The sequence below is a fragment of the Perca flavescens genome, chromosome 13 (genome assembly GCF_004354835.1).
Source record: "Perca flavescens isolate YP-PL-M2 chromosome 13, PFLA_1.0, whole genome shotgun sequence".
NCBI lineage: Eukaryota > Metazoa > Chordata > Actinopteri > Perciformes > Percidae > Perca > Perca flavescens.
Window position 1 is genome coordinate 33,267,643 of NC_041343.1, and position 12,714 is coordinate 33,280,356.

At 48.7% G+C, this 12,714-nt stretch overlaps 1 protein-coding gene across 1 annotated transcript in view; it reads right to left on the reverse strand.

The window, feature by feature from the left end:
- The window catches only part of ccdc90b (coiled-coil domain containing 90B), a 10,095-nt gene extending 1,656 nt beyond the window's left edge, over nucleotides 1-8,439 (reverse strand). Inside the window, exons 1-7 of the mRNA XM_028595723.1 lie at nucleotides 8,175-8,439; nucleotides 6,166-6,285; nucleotides 5,173-5,276; nucleotides 4,827-4,928; nucleotides 1,910-1,951; nucleotides 1,407-1,478; nucleotides 92-145 (exon numbers count right to left, since the gene is read on the reverse strand). Coding sequence (XP_028451524.1) covers nucleotides 92-145; nucleotides 1,407-1,478; nucleotides 1,910-1,951; nucleotides 4,827-4,928; nucleotides 5,173-5,276; nucleotides 6,166-6,285; nucleotides 8,175-8,232 — 552 coding nt within the window. The 5' untranslated portion in view covers nucleotides 8,233-8,439. The remainder of the gene's footprint in view (nucleotides 1-91; nucleotides 146-1,406; nucleotides 1,479-1,909; nucleotides 1,952-4,826; nucleotides 4,929-5,172; nucleotides 5,277-6,165; nucleotides 6,286-8,174) is intronic.
- Nucleotides 8,440-12,714: the final 4,275 nt, after the last annotated feature.

Genomic DNA, 12,714 nt, shown 5'->3' on the forward strand with positions numbered 1-12,714 from the left:
AAAAATTACCCAGAAAGCAACGCTGATGTACTTAATGTTACCTGACCGAACACCAGACGGGGGAAAGAGTACTTTTTTTAAGTGTGTTTACCTTGTGGTGAAACTCGGTGCTCGCCTCCATCAGCTTCTTCTCCTGTTCTGTAAACTGACACAAAAACACAAGGTTACACGTTTTATTCAGCCTGAACCATGACTCAGCGGTTTCTCCGTAGTCTCAGAGTCTGAACCATGACTCAGCAGTTTCCCCGTAGTCCCAGAGTCTGAACCATGACTCTGCAGTTTCTCCCTAATCCCGGAATCTGAACCATGACTCAGCAGTTTCCCCCTAATCCCGGAGTCTGAACCATGACTCTGCAGTTTCACCGTAGTCCCAGAGTCTGAACCATGACTCGGCAGTTTCCCCTAGTCCCAGAGTCTGAACCATGACTCAGGAGTTTCCCCCTAATCCCGGAGTCTGAACCATGACTCGGCAGTTTCCCCTAGTCCCAGAGTCTGAACCATGACTCAGCAGTTTCCCCCTAATCCCGGAGTCTGAACCATGACTCTGCAGTTTCCCCGTAGTCCCAGAGTCTGAACCATGACTCTGCAGTTTCCCCGTAGTCCCAGAGTCTGAACCATGACTCGGCAGTTTCCCCTAGTCCCAGAGTCTGAACCATGACTCAGCAGTTTCCCCTAGTCCCAGAGTCTGAACCATGACTCAGCAGTTTCACCGTAGTCCCAGAGTCTGAACCATGACTCTGCAGTTTCCCCGTAGTCCCAGAGTCTGAACCATGACTCGGCAGTTTCCCCCTAGTCCCGGAGTCTGAACCATGACTCGGCAGTTTCCCCGTAGTCCCAGAGTCTGAACCATGACTCGGCAGTTTCCCCGTAGTCCCAGAGTCTGAACCATGACTCGGCAGTTTCCCCTAGTCCCGGAGTCTGAACCATGACTCGGCAGTTTCCCCGTAGTCCCAGAGTCTGAACCATGACTCTGCAGTTTCCCCGTAGTCCCAGAGTCTGAACCATGACTCTGCAGTTTCCCCGTAGTCCCAGAGTCTGAACCAAATTTATCTTTAGTGAAAAAGTTGAATATTCTCAGGAAAAAAAAAAGTTATATTTAGGAAAAAAGTTGTAATGTTTTTTTACTCAGAAAAATGTCTAAATATCGTGAGAATGAGAGTGGGAATATTTTGAAAAAAAAATTAAATTAAATAAATTGGAATATTAGGAGGAAATAGTCAGAATATTTTCAGAATAAAAGCCCATCACTGGATTACTTACTGAGGTAGGAACACGAGAAGGATGCTGATTTTATACGTGCATAGATCGGAAAAATCAGAATGATTCCCTGTCTGAACTACAAACCCCAACTTCCTGTTTCCTGTCTGAACTACAAACCCTAACTTCCTGTTTCCTGTGTGTCTCACCACGTCCGAGATGCGGCTGCGCTCCAGGTTGATGTCCAGTCTGGTTTCTGCTCGCACTTTCTGACTCTCCTCCTGAATCAAAAACACATCGAATCACACACAGCGCTGGAAAGTAACTAAGTACATTTACTCCAGTACTTATATTTCAGTACCAAATGTTGAGGTACTTGTACTTTACTTGAGTCTTTTCTTTTCATGTCACTTTTCTACTTCTACTCCACTACAACATTAGTTACTAGTTACTTTAGTTACTCCGCTACATTCATCTGTTCCAGCTTTAGTTACTAGTTACTTTAGTTACTCCACTACATTCATCTGTTACAGCTTTAGTTACTAGTTACTTTAGTTACTCCGCTACATTCATCTGTTACAGCTTTAGTTACTAGTTACTTTACACATTAAGATTCCTGCACACAAAACACACACACACAAATACAAAGTGATATTAGTACTTTTACTGCAGTAGTCTGAATACTTCTTTCAGTGCTGTCTGTGGTTTTTACCTTCAGTCGGATCTGCAGCTGCTCCAACTCTTGCTTCATTTTCTACAAAATAAAACATCATCCTGGTGAGTTAGGGTTCAATAACAAACACACACACACACACACACACACACACATCAACACACACACACACACACGCTGTATTTGTGTATATAAACCAATAACTAGAATTAGAAAATTTCGAAGGATTATCCCAAAGTTTGGTCGGCCTCCTTCGGCTGTAAAACAGCTCCAGCGTTGGTGTGTGTAGCGTTGGTGTGAGTAGAGTTGGCGTGTGTAACGCTGACGTGTGTAGCGTTGGTGTGAGTATCATTGGCGTGTGTAGCGTTGGCGTGTGTAGCGTTGGTGTGTGTAGCGTTGGTGTGTGTAGCGTTGGTGTGAGTAGAGTTGGCGTGTTTAGCATTGGTGTGAGTAAAGTTGGCGTGTGTAGCGTTGGTGTGAGTAGAGTTGGCGTGTGTAGCGTTGGTGTGAGTAAAGTTGGCGTGTGTAGCGTTGGTGTGAGTAGAGTTGGCGTGTGTAGCGTTGGTGTGTGTAGCGTTGGCGTGTGTAGCGTTGGTGTGAGTAGAGTTGGCGTGTGTAGCGTTGGTGTGAGTAGAGTTGGCGTGTGTAGCGTTGGTGTGTGTAGCGTTGGCGTGTGTAGCGTTGGTGTGTGTAGCGTTGGTGTGTGTAGCGTTGATGTGAGTAGAGTTGGCGTGTGTAGCGTTGGTGTGAGTAGAGTTGGCGTGTGTAGCGTTGGCGTGAGTAGAGTTGGCGTGTGTAGCGTTGGCGTGTGTAGCGTTGGCGTGAGTAGCGTTGGCGTGTGTAGCGTTGGCGTGAGTAGCGTTGGCGTGCGTAGCGTTGGCGTGCGTGGCGTTGGCGTGCGTAGCATTGGTGTGAGTAGAGTTGGCGTGTGTAGCGTTGGTGTGAGTAGCGTTGGCGTGCGTAGCGTTGGTGTGTGTAGCGTTGGTGTGCGTAGCGTTGGCGTGAGTAGCGTTGGCGTGTGTAGCGTTGGCGTGTGTAGCGTTGGCGTGAGTAGCGTTGGCGTGCGTGGAGTTGGCGTGCGTGGCGTTGGCGTGCGTAGCGTTGGCGTGCGTAGCGTTGGCGTGCGTAGCATTGGTGTGAGTAGAGTTGGCGTGTGTAGCGTTGGCGTGTGTAGCGTTGGTGTGAGTAGCGTTGGTGTGAGTAGCGTTGGCGTGTGTAGCGTTGGCGTGTGTAGCGTTGGCGTGAGTAGCGTTGGCGTGCGTGGAGTTGGCGTGCGTGGCGTTGGCGTGCGTAGCATTGGCGTGAGTAGAGTTGGCGTGTGTAGCGTTGGCGTGTGTAGCGTTGGTGTGAGTAGCGTTGGTGTGAGTAGCGTTGGCGTGAGTAGAGTTGGCGTGTGTGGCGTTGGCGTGTGTAAGCGTTGGTGTGAGTAAGCGTTGGTGTGAGTAAGCGTTGGTGTGAGTAAGCGTTGGCGTGAGTAGAGTTGGCGTGGTAGAGTTGGCGTGTGTGGCGTTGGTGTGAGTAAGCGTTGGTGTGAGTAGCGTTGGCGTGAGTAGAGTTGGCGTGTGTAGCGTTGGCGTGTGTAGCGTTGGTGTGAGTAGCGTTGGTGTGAGTAGCGTTGGTGTGAGTAGCGTTGGCGTGAGTAGAGTTGGCGTGTGTAGCGTTGGCGTGTGTAGCGTTGGTGTGAGTAGCGTTGGTGTGAGTAGCGTTGGCGTGAGTAGAGTTGGCGTGTGTAGCGTTGGCGTGTGTAGCATTGGTGTGAGTAGCGTTGGTGTGAGTAGCGCTGGCGTGTGTAGCGCTGGCGTGTGTAGCGTTGGCGTGTGTAGCGTTGGCGTGAGTAGAGTTGGCGTGTGTAGCGTTGGTGTGAGTAGAGTTGGTGTGAGTAGAGTTGGCGTGTGTAGCGTTGGTGTGAGTAGAGTTGGTGTGAGTAGAGTTGGCGTGTGTAGCGTTGGTGTGAGTAGAGTTGGCGTGTGTAGCGTTGGTGTGTGTAGCGTTGGTGTGAGTAGAGTTGGCGTGTGTAGCGTTGGTGTGAGTAGAGTTGGCGTGAGTAGAGTTGGCGTGTGTAGAGTTGGCGTGTGTAGCGTTGGTGTGAGTAGAGTTGGCGTGTGTAGCGTTGGTGTGAGTAGAGTTGGTGTGAGTAGAGTTGGCGTGTGTAGCGTTGGTGTGTGTAGCGTTGGTGTGAGTAGAGTTGGCGTGTGTAGCGTTGGTGTGAGTAGAGTTGGCGTGTGTAGCGCTGGCGTGTGTAGCGCTGGCGTGTGTAGCGTTGGCGTGTGTAGCGTTGGTGTGAGTAGAGTTGGCGTGTGTAGCGTTGGTGTGAGTAGAGTTGGCGTGTGTAGCGTTGGTGTGTGTAAAGTTGGCGTGTGTAGCGTTGGTGTGAGTAGAGTTGGCGTGTGTAGCGCTGGCGTGTGTAGCGTTGGTGTGAGTAGAGTTGGCGTGTGTAGCGTTGGTGTGTGTAAAGTTGGCGTGTGTAGCGTTGGTGTGAGTAGAGTTGGCGTGTGTAGCGTTGGCGTGTGTAGCGTTGGCGTGTGTAGCGTTGTTGTGAGTAGAGTTGGCGTGTGTAGCGTTGGCGTGTGTAGCGTTGGCGTGCGTAGCGTTGATGTTGGCGTGCGTAGCGTTGGTGTGTGTAGCGTTGGCGTGCGTAGCGTTGATGTTGGCGTGAGTAGAGTTGGTGTGAGTAGAGTTGGCGTTGGCGTGCGTAGCGTTGATGTTGGCGTGAGTAGAGTTGGTGTGAGTAGAGTTGGCGTTGGCGTGCGTAGCGTTGATGTTGGCGTGAGTAGAGTTGGTGTGAGTAGAGTTGGCGTTGGCGTGCGTAGCGTTGATGTTGGCGTGAGTAGAGTTGGTGTGCGTAGCGTTGGCGTGCGTAGCGTTGGCGTGCGTAGCGTTGGCGTGCGTAGCGTTGGCGTGCGTAGCGTTGGCGTGCGTAGCGTTGGCGTGCGTAGCGTTGGCGTGCGGTTCTCACAGCGTTTTCAGAGCGCAGGTTGGCGAAGTCGCTCTTCTCCAGGATCACCATGTCCTTCCTGATGGCGTCCAGGTGAGCCATGATCTGCTGCAGCGCAATCTCCTGAAACACACACACACGCAGAGACACACACACAAAGACACACACACACACACACGCACAGACACGCACACGCAGAGACACACACACAGACACACAATGTTAAAATATTGAAAGAAGTCGTAATATTCTAAGAAATAAAGTACAGCTCGACTACATTTAGCTGATAGTACAGACTTGTACTGCAGTAATGTTTAGAGTGCAGGACTGTTAGTATATGTGTGTATTAGTACTTGTACTGCAGTACCTGATGGGACTTGGTCACCATGTCTTTATAAACAATGTCCATGTTGGCCGTCGCCAAGGTAACGAGGGCGGAGACGATCAGCTCCGCCTGGCGCTTTTCAAAACCTGCGGGAAAACAGAAAACACGTTGCTATGACAACCGGTTAACATGTCTGATGTGTGTCTGACAACATTATGGGATGGATCCCTGCAGAGATAGAGCTTTTAGTTAAAGAGTAAGATCCTTTTAGTTTAACATGAAACAGCCCCGAAATCACCATCACCAAACTCCACCAGACTCCATGTAAATAATCAGGACTTTTAGCGTGTATAGAGCCAGCATATCTCCACCAGACTCCATGTAAATAATCAGGACTTTTAGCGTGTATAGAGCCAGCATATTTCCACCAGACTCCATGTAAATAATCAGGACTTTTTAGCGTGTATAGAGCCAGCATATCTCCACCAGACTCCATGTAAATAATCAGGACTTTTAGCGTGTATAGAGCCAGCATATCTCCACCAGACTCCATGTAAATAATCAGGACTTTTAGCGTGTATAGAGCCAGCATATTTCCACCAGACTCCATGTAAATAATCAGGACTTTTAGCGTGTATAGAGCCAGCATATCTCCACCAGACTCCATGTAAATAATCAGGACTTTTAGTGTGTATAGAGCCAGCATATCTCCACCAGACTCCATGTAAATAATCAGGACTTTTAGCGTGTATAGAGCCAGCATATGTCCACCAGACTCCATGTAAATAATCAGGACTTTTAGCGTGTATAGAGCCAGCATATCTCCACATGTAAATGGGTGAATTAAGGGTTTATTTCAACCAAACCAGAGTGGTGATTGTTGGAACAGTGGAAAGATGAACCAAGACGGCTTTTGGTAGTTTTATTTAGTTTCTGTCCACTTTGAATGAAGTGTGTTTCACGATGATAAAAGTCCTGATTATTTACACGGAGTCTGGTGGAGTTTGGTGATGGTGATTTTGGGACTTGGCTCACCGCTGCCCTCCAGCTCCGTCACCATGGTGTGGGAGTCGAAGGTGAGTTTCCGCTGCTCCAGAGGAGTCAACTCAACTCTCCTCAGGTCAAAGGTCGCCGCTGGCGTCGTCACGTGGAAACCTGTCACACACACACACACACACACACACACACACACACACAGACACACACACACATTTAAATGCTTTTATTTGGATCTAATGCTACGTTTACACTTGGCCGGCTATTTTCATAAACGGACATTTCAACCTCTCTGTTTAAAAAATAACATCCTGCACAGCTGTCAGTTTTCAGACAAGTCTTCGTTTACACGTACCCGCGTATATATGCAGTCAAGAGCACTCCGGACCTGTAGGGGGCGGTGTAACGAGAAGCTCAAGCCAACGTTAGCCAATCAGAATCCAGACAATAGCAACAACAGCAACCAATCACTTCCTCTTTCTCTTTCTCAGCTGCTTAAACCTCCGTTTGTCTCAGTTTACGTGTCAACGATGATCTCAACTATTTTCATGACTATTTACATTGTAGATTCTCACTGAAGGCATCAAAACTATGAATGAACACATATGGAATTATGTACTTAACAAAAAAGTGTGAAATAACTGAAAACATGTCTTATATTTTAGATTCTTCAAAGTAGCCACCCTTTGCTTTTTTTGATAACTCTGCAAACCCTTGGTGTTCTCTCAATGAGCTTCATGAGGTAGTCACCTGAAATGGTTTTACCTTCACAGGTGTGCTTTGTCAGGGTTCATTAGTGGAATTATTTCCCTTATTAATAAAAAAGCAAAGGGTGGCTACTTTGAGGAATCTAAAATATAAGACATGTTTTCAGTTATTTCACACTTTTTTGTTAAGTACATAATTCCATAGGTGTTCATTCATAGTTTTGATGCCTTCAGTGAGAATCTACAATGTAAATAGTCATGAAAATAAAGAAACACATTGAATGAGAAGGTGTGTCCAAACTTTTGGCCTGTACTGTATGTGTAAACTAACTAACCAGATCCAGATCCTGTGGGGGAGAGAGAGACACTCTTACAGCTCTTTCCATCTATAATACTCAACACATTAAGGATAAACAGAGCATCTCCGTCTCCATAGTTACATGCTCCCTATGATGGCTGAAACAGAGCAACATTTTGCAAGTCTTTTTGCCTCCTTTTTTTGCTGCACCCTCCTGACCACATTCTTATGGACATGTCCCAGACTTCCAAATACCAGAGCTATTAGTTTACACTTGTAACCAAGTTGGTGAATGAGATCTACCAGTGGTTGATTTTTATCATATATATATATATATATATATATATATATATATATATATATATATATATATATATATATCATATACAGGTCATGACTGTCAGGAGTGTTTGGGATGTTTTAGTCACCGTCAGATGATGGTACCAGTTTAGTTTTACAGGGCTGTGCTTGTAAAAAAAACACACACACACACACACACACACACACACACACACACACACACACACACACACACACAGACAGACAGACAGACAGACACATATATATACACACTGACACACACAAACACACACAGGCAGACGCACGCACACACACACCTATGCACACAGACACACACACACACACAGACACACACACACACACACACACACACACACACACAGACACACACAGACAGACGCACGCACACACACACCTATGCACACAGACACACACACACACACACACACACACACACACACACACACACACAGACACACACACACACACACACACACACACACACACACACACACACACACACACACACACACACACACACACACACACACAGACAGACAGACACACACACACACACACACACACACACACACACACACACACACACAGACACACACACAGACACACACACAGACACACACACACAGACACACACACACCGAGACACACACACAGACACACACACACACACACACAGACAGACAGACAGACACACACACACACACTCAGAGATGGACTCTAACCTCTCCATGTCCCGAGCGCGAGCCTCCGTAGGGAGCTCCGCCCCAGCAGCGCGTTCATCTCGAGGCTGCTGCTGTTGTTGTGTCAGAGAGTTTCAATAAAGTTTAATTCAAACTGTGAATCCGAAGTACTAAGTAAGTACTAACTAAAACTAGAAAAACTAGTGAAACTAGTGACATCGGACTGTTTACACTCTGCTGGCTGACACCGGAAACAGTTCCACAGAAAGAGGAAGATCAAAGGAAGCTTGACAGGCGGTGCATTCAGGGACAGTCGGAATTACTAGAGTCGTTGGAGATGAACTGCTCCTCGCCTGTAAAGACTGTATGGCTGCAGCCTGGAGCGTCACGTGTCATGCAGACTATCATGGTAATGAATAATATATTTGGTGTTTTTTAACTAAACAGTAAGATAAATGCAGACTATCATGCTAATGAATAATATATTTGGTGTTTTTTTTAACTAAACAGTAACTATCATGCTAATGAATAATATATTTGGTGTTTTTTAACTAAACAGTAAGATAAATGCAGACTATCATGCTAATGAATAATATATTTGGTGTTTTTTTAACTAAACAGTAAGATAAATGCAGACTATCATGCTAATTAATAATATATTTGGTGTTTTTTAACTAAACAGTAAGATAAATGTGTGTGCGTGTGTGTATGTGTGTGTGTGTGTGTGTGTGTCTGTGTGTATATTTGTGTGTCTGTGTGTGTGTGTCTGTGTTTATATTTGTGTGTCTGTGTATGTGTGTGTCTGTGTGTATATTTGTGTGTTTGTGTGGGTTTGTGTGTGTTTGTGTGTATGTGTGTGTCTGTGTGTATATTTGTGTTTCTGTGTGTGTGTGTGTGTGTGTGTGTGTGTGTGTGTGTGTGTGTGTGTGTGTGTGTGTGTGTGTGTGTGTGTGTGTGTGTGTGTGTGTGTGTGTGTGTGTGTGTGTGGCGCGTGTGCTGGCATGTGTGTAAAAACACTGGCTCTGATTGGCTACCATGAAACATGACTCTGCCTTAGCCAATCATAATCGCTCACCTCGTTATTAACCCACCTCCTCACTAGCTGTGAGCCAGTGGTGCGTTCGGATTACACAGTTTATTCATCAATGTGTAGTAACGCACCACATTTAAGGTCCAGTAACGTTAACGACGGGAAAAGTAATTAGTTAGATTACCCCGTTACTGAAAATATAACGTTGTTACCTAACGTTATTATAACACTATTCACTATATCACATAACACTATTATAACGTTATTCCAAACACTGCTGCCAGTGTGGTGGTTATAGAAATAGTTTGAGTCAATTGATTGGTGAAGTGCTTTAACAGTGGCAAGGACATACTTAGGGACAGTAAAAGTGCTTGTGACAGTTAACAAACAGTGACGATGCTTATGGACAATAACAGTGTTTGTGGACAGGTCAGCGGGATATTATTGTGATGTACAGTACAGGCCAAAAGTTTGGACACACCTTCTCATTCATTGCGTTTCCTTTTTATTTTCATGACTATTTACATTGTAGATTCTCACTGAAGGCATCAAAACTATGAATGAACACATATGGAATTATGTACTTAACAAAAAAGTGAACCATCACCTTATCGTGGTGGAGAGGTTTGTGTGTCTCTGTGAACCTGAGGGCTGTGTTGTCTGGAGCTTTGTGCTCCTGGTAGGGTCTCCCAAGGCAAAGTGGTCTCAGGTGAGGGGCCAGACAAAGAATGGTTCAAAAACCCCAATGAATAAACGAGGTAGAGATGGAGTGACCCTGCCCGGAGGAAGCCCGGGGCCCCCATCTGGAGCCAGGTCCAGACGGTGGGCTCGTCGGCGAGCGCCTGGTGGCCGGGTTTGCCACGGAGCCCGGCCGGGCACAGCCCGAACAAGCTACGTGGCTCCCATCTCTCCAGCCCATGGGCCCACCACCTGTGGGAGGAACCGCTGGGGTCGGGTGCGCTGCTACACGGGTGGCAGTGAAGGTCAGGGGCCTCGACGGACCAGACCCGGGCGGCAGACGCTGGCTCTGGGGGCGTGGAACGTCACCTCTCTGTGGGGAAGGAGCCGGAACTGGTGCGGGAGGTGGGCGCTACCGGTTAGATCTGGTGGGGCTTACCTCTACGCACAGTCTCGGTTCTGGAACCGTACTCCTGGATAGGGGTTGGACTCTTTTCTTCTCCGGAGTTGCCCAGGGTGTGAGGCGCCGGGCGGGTGTGGGGATACTCACAAGCCCCGGCTGGCGCCGCCACGTTGGAGTTTACCCGGTGGACGAGAGGGTCGCCTCCCCACGCCTGCGGGTTGTGGGGGAAAACTCTGACTGTTGTTTGTGCATATGCACCAAACAGGAGTTCGGAGTATTCGGCCTTCTTGGAGACCTTGAGTGGAGTCCTGTATGGGGCGCCAGTGGGGGACTCCATTGTCCTGCTGGGGGACTTCAACGCACACGTGGGCAATGATGGAGACACCTGGAGAGGCGTGATTGGGAGGAACGGCCTCCCTAATCTAAACCAGAGTGGTTGTTTGTTGTTGGACTTCTGTGCTAGTCATGGATTGTCTATAACGAACACCATGTTCGAACATAGGGATGCTCATAAGTGTACCTGGTACCAGAGCACCCTAGGCCGAAGGTCAATGATCGATTTTATAATCGTTTCATCTGATCTGAGGCCGTGTGTTTTGGACACTCGGGTGAAGAGAGGGGCGGAGCTGTCAACCGATCACCATCTGGTGGTGAGTTGGGTCAGGGGGTGGGGGAAGACTCTGGACAGACCTGGTAAGCCTAAACGTGTAGTGCGGGTAAATTGGGAACGTCTGGAGGAGGCCCCTGTCCGACAGACTTTCAACTCACACCTCCGGCGGAGCTTTTCGTGCATCCCTGTGGAGGCTGGGGGCATTGAACCCGAGTGGACAATGTTCAAAGTTTCCATTGCTGAAGCTGCGGCGAGGAGCTGTGGTCTTAGGGTCTTAGGTGCCTCAAGGGGCGGTAACCCACGAACACCGTGGTGGACACCGGTGGTCAGGGAAGCCGTCCGACTGAATAAGGAGTCTTTCCGGGATATGTTATCCCGGAGGACTCGGAGGCAGTTGCAGGGTACCGAAGGGCCCGAAGGGCTGCAGCCTCTGCCGTGAAAGAGGCAAAGCAGCGGGTGTGGGAGAAGTTTGAGAAGACATGGAGAAGGACTTTCGGTCGGCACCAAAGTGCTTCTGGAAAACTGTTCGCCACCTCAGGAGGGGGAAGGGGAACCATCCAAGCTGTGTACAGTAAGGATGGGACACTGTTGACCTCAACTGAGGAGGTAATAGGGCGCTGGAAGGAGCACTTTGAGGAACTCCTGAATCCGACTAATCGCCCTCTATGTTAGAGGCAGAGCTGGAGGATAACGGGGGATTGTTGTCGATTTCCCGGGTGGAAGTCACTGATGTAGTCAAACAACTTCACAGTGGCAAAGCCCCGGGGATTGATGAGATCCGTCCAGAAATGCTCAAGGCTCTGGGTGTGGAGGGGCTGTCCTGGTTGACACGCCTCTTCAGCATTGCGTGGAAGTCTGGGGACGGTGCCAAAGGAGTGGCAGACTGGGGTGGTGGTTCCCTTTTAAAAAGGGGGACCAGAGGGTGTGTGCCAATTACAGGGGTATCACACTTCTCAGCCTCCCTGGTAAAGTCTACTCCAAGGTGCTGGAAAGGAGGGTTCGGCCGATAGTCAAACCTCGGGTTGAGGAGGAACAATGCGGATTCCGTCCTGGTCGTGGAACAACGGACCAGCTCTTCACTCGCAAGGATCCTGGAGGGAGCCTGGGAGTATGCCCAACCGGGTCTACATGTGTTTTGTGGATTTGGAGAAGGCGTATGACCGGGTCCCGGGAGATACTGTGGGAGGTGCTGCGGGAGTATGGGGTGAGGGGGTCTCTACTCAGGGCCATCCAATCTCTGTACGACCAAAGTGAGAGCTGTGTCCGGGTTCTCGGCAGTAAGTCGGACTCGTTTCAGGTGAGGGTTGGCCTCCGCCAGGGCTGCGCTTTGTCACCAATCCTGTTTGTAATATTTATGGGGAGGGGTTGCAGTTCGGTGGGCTGGGGATCTCATCGCTGCTCTTTGCAGATGATGTGGTCCTGATGGCATCATCGGCCTGCGACCTTCAGCACTCACTGCATCGGTTCGCAACCGAGTGTGAAGCGGTTGGGATGAGGATCAGCACCTCTAAATCGGAGGCCATGGTTCTCAGCAGGAAACCGATGGAATGCCTTCTCCAGGTAGGGAATGAGTCCTTACCCCAAGTGAAGGAGTTCAAGTACCTTGGGGTTTTGTTCGCGAGTGAGGGGACAATGGAGCGGGAGATTGGTCGGAGAATCGGCGCAGCGGGTGCGGTATTGCATTCAATCTATCGCACCGTTGTGACGAAAAGAGAGCTGAGCCAGAAGGCAAAGCTCTCGATCTACCGGTCAGTTTTCGTTCCTACCCTCACCTATGGTCATGAAGGCTGGGTCGTGACCGAAAGAACGAGATCCAGGGTACAAGCGGCTGAAATGGGTTTCCTCAGGAGGGGGGCTGGCG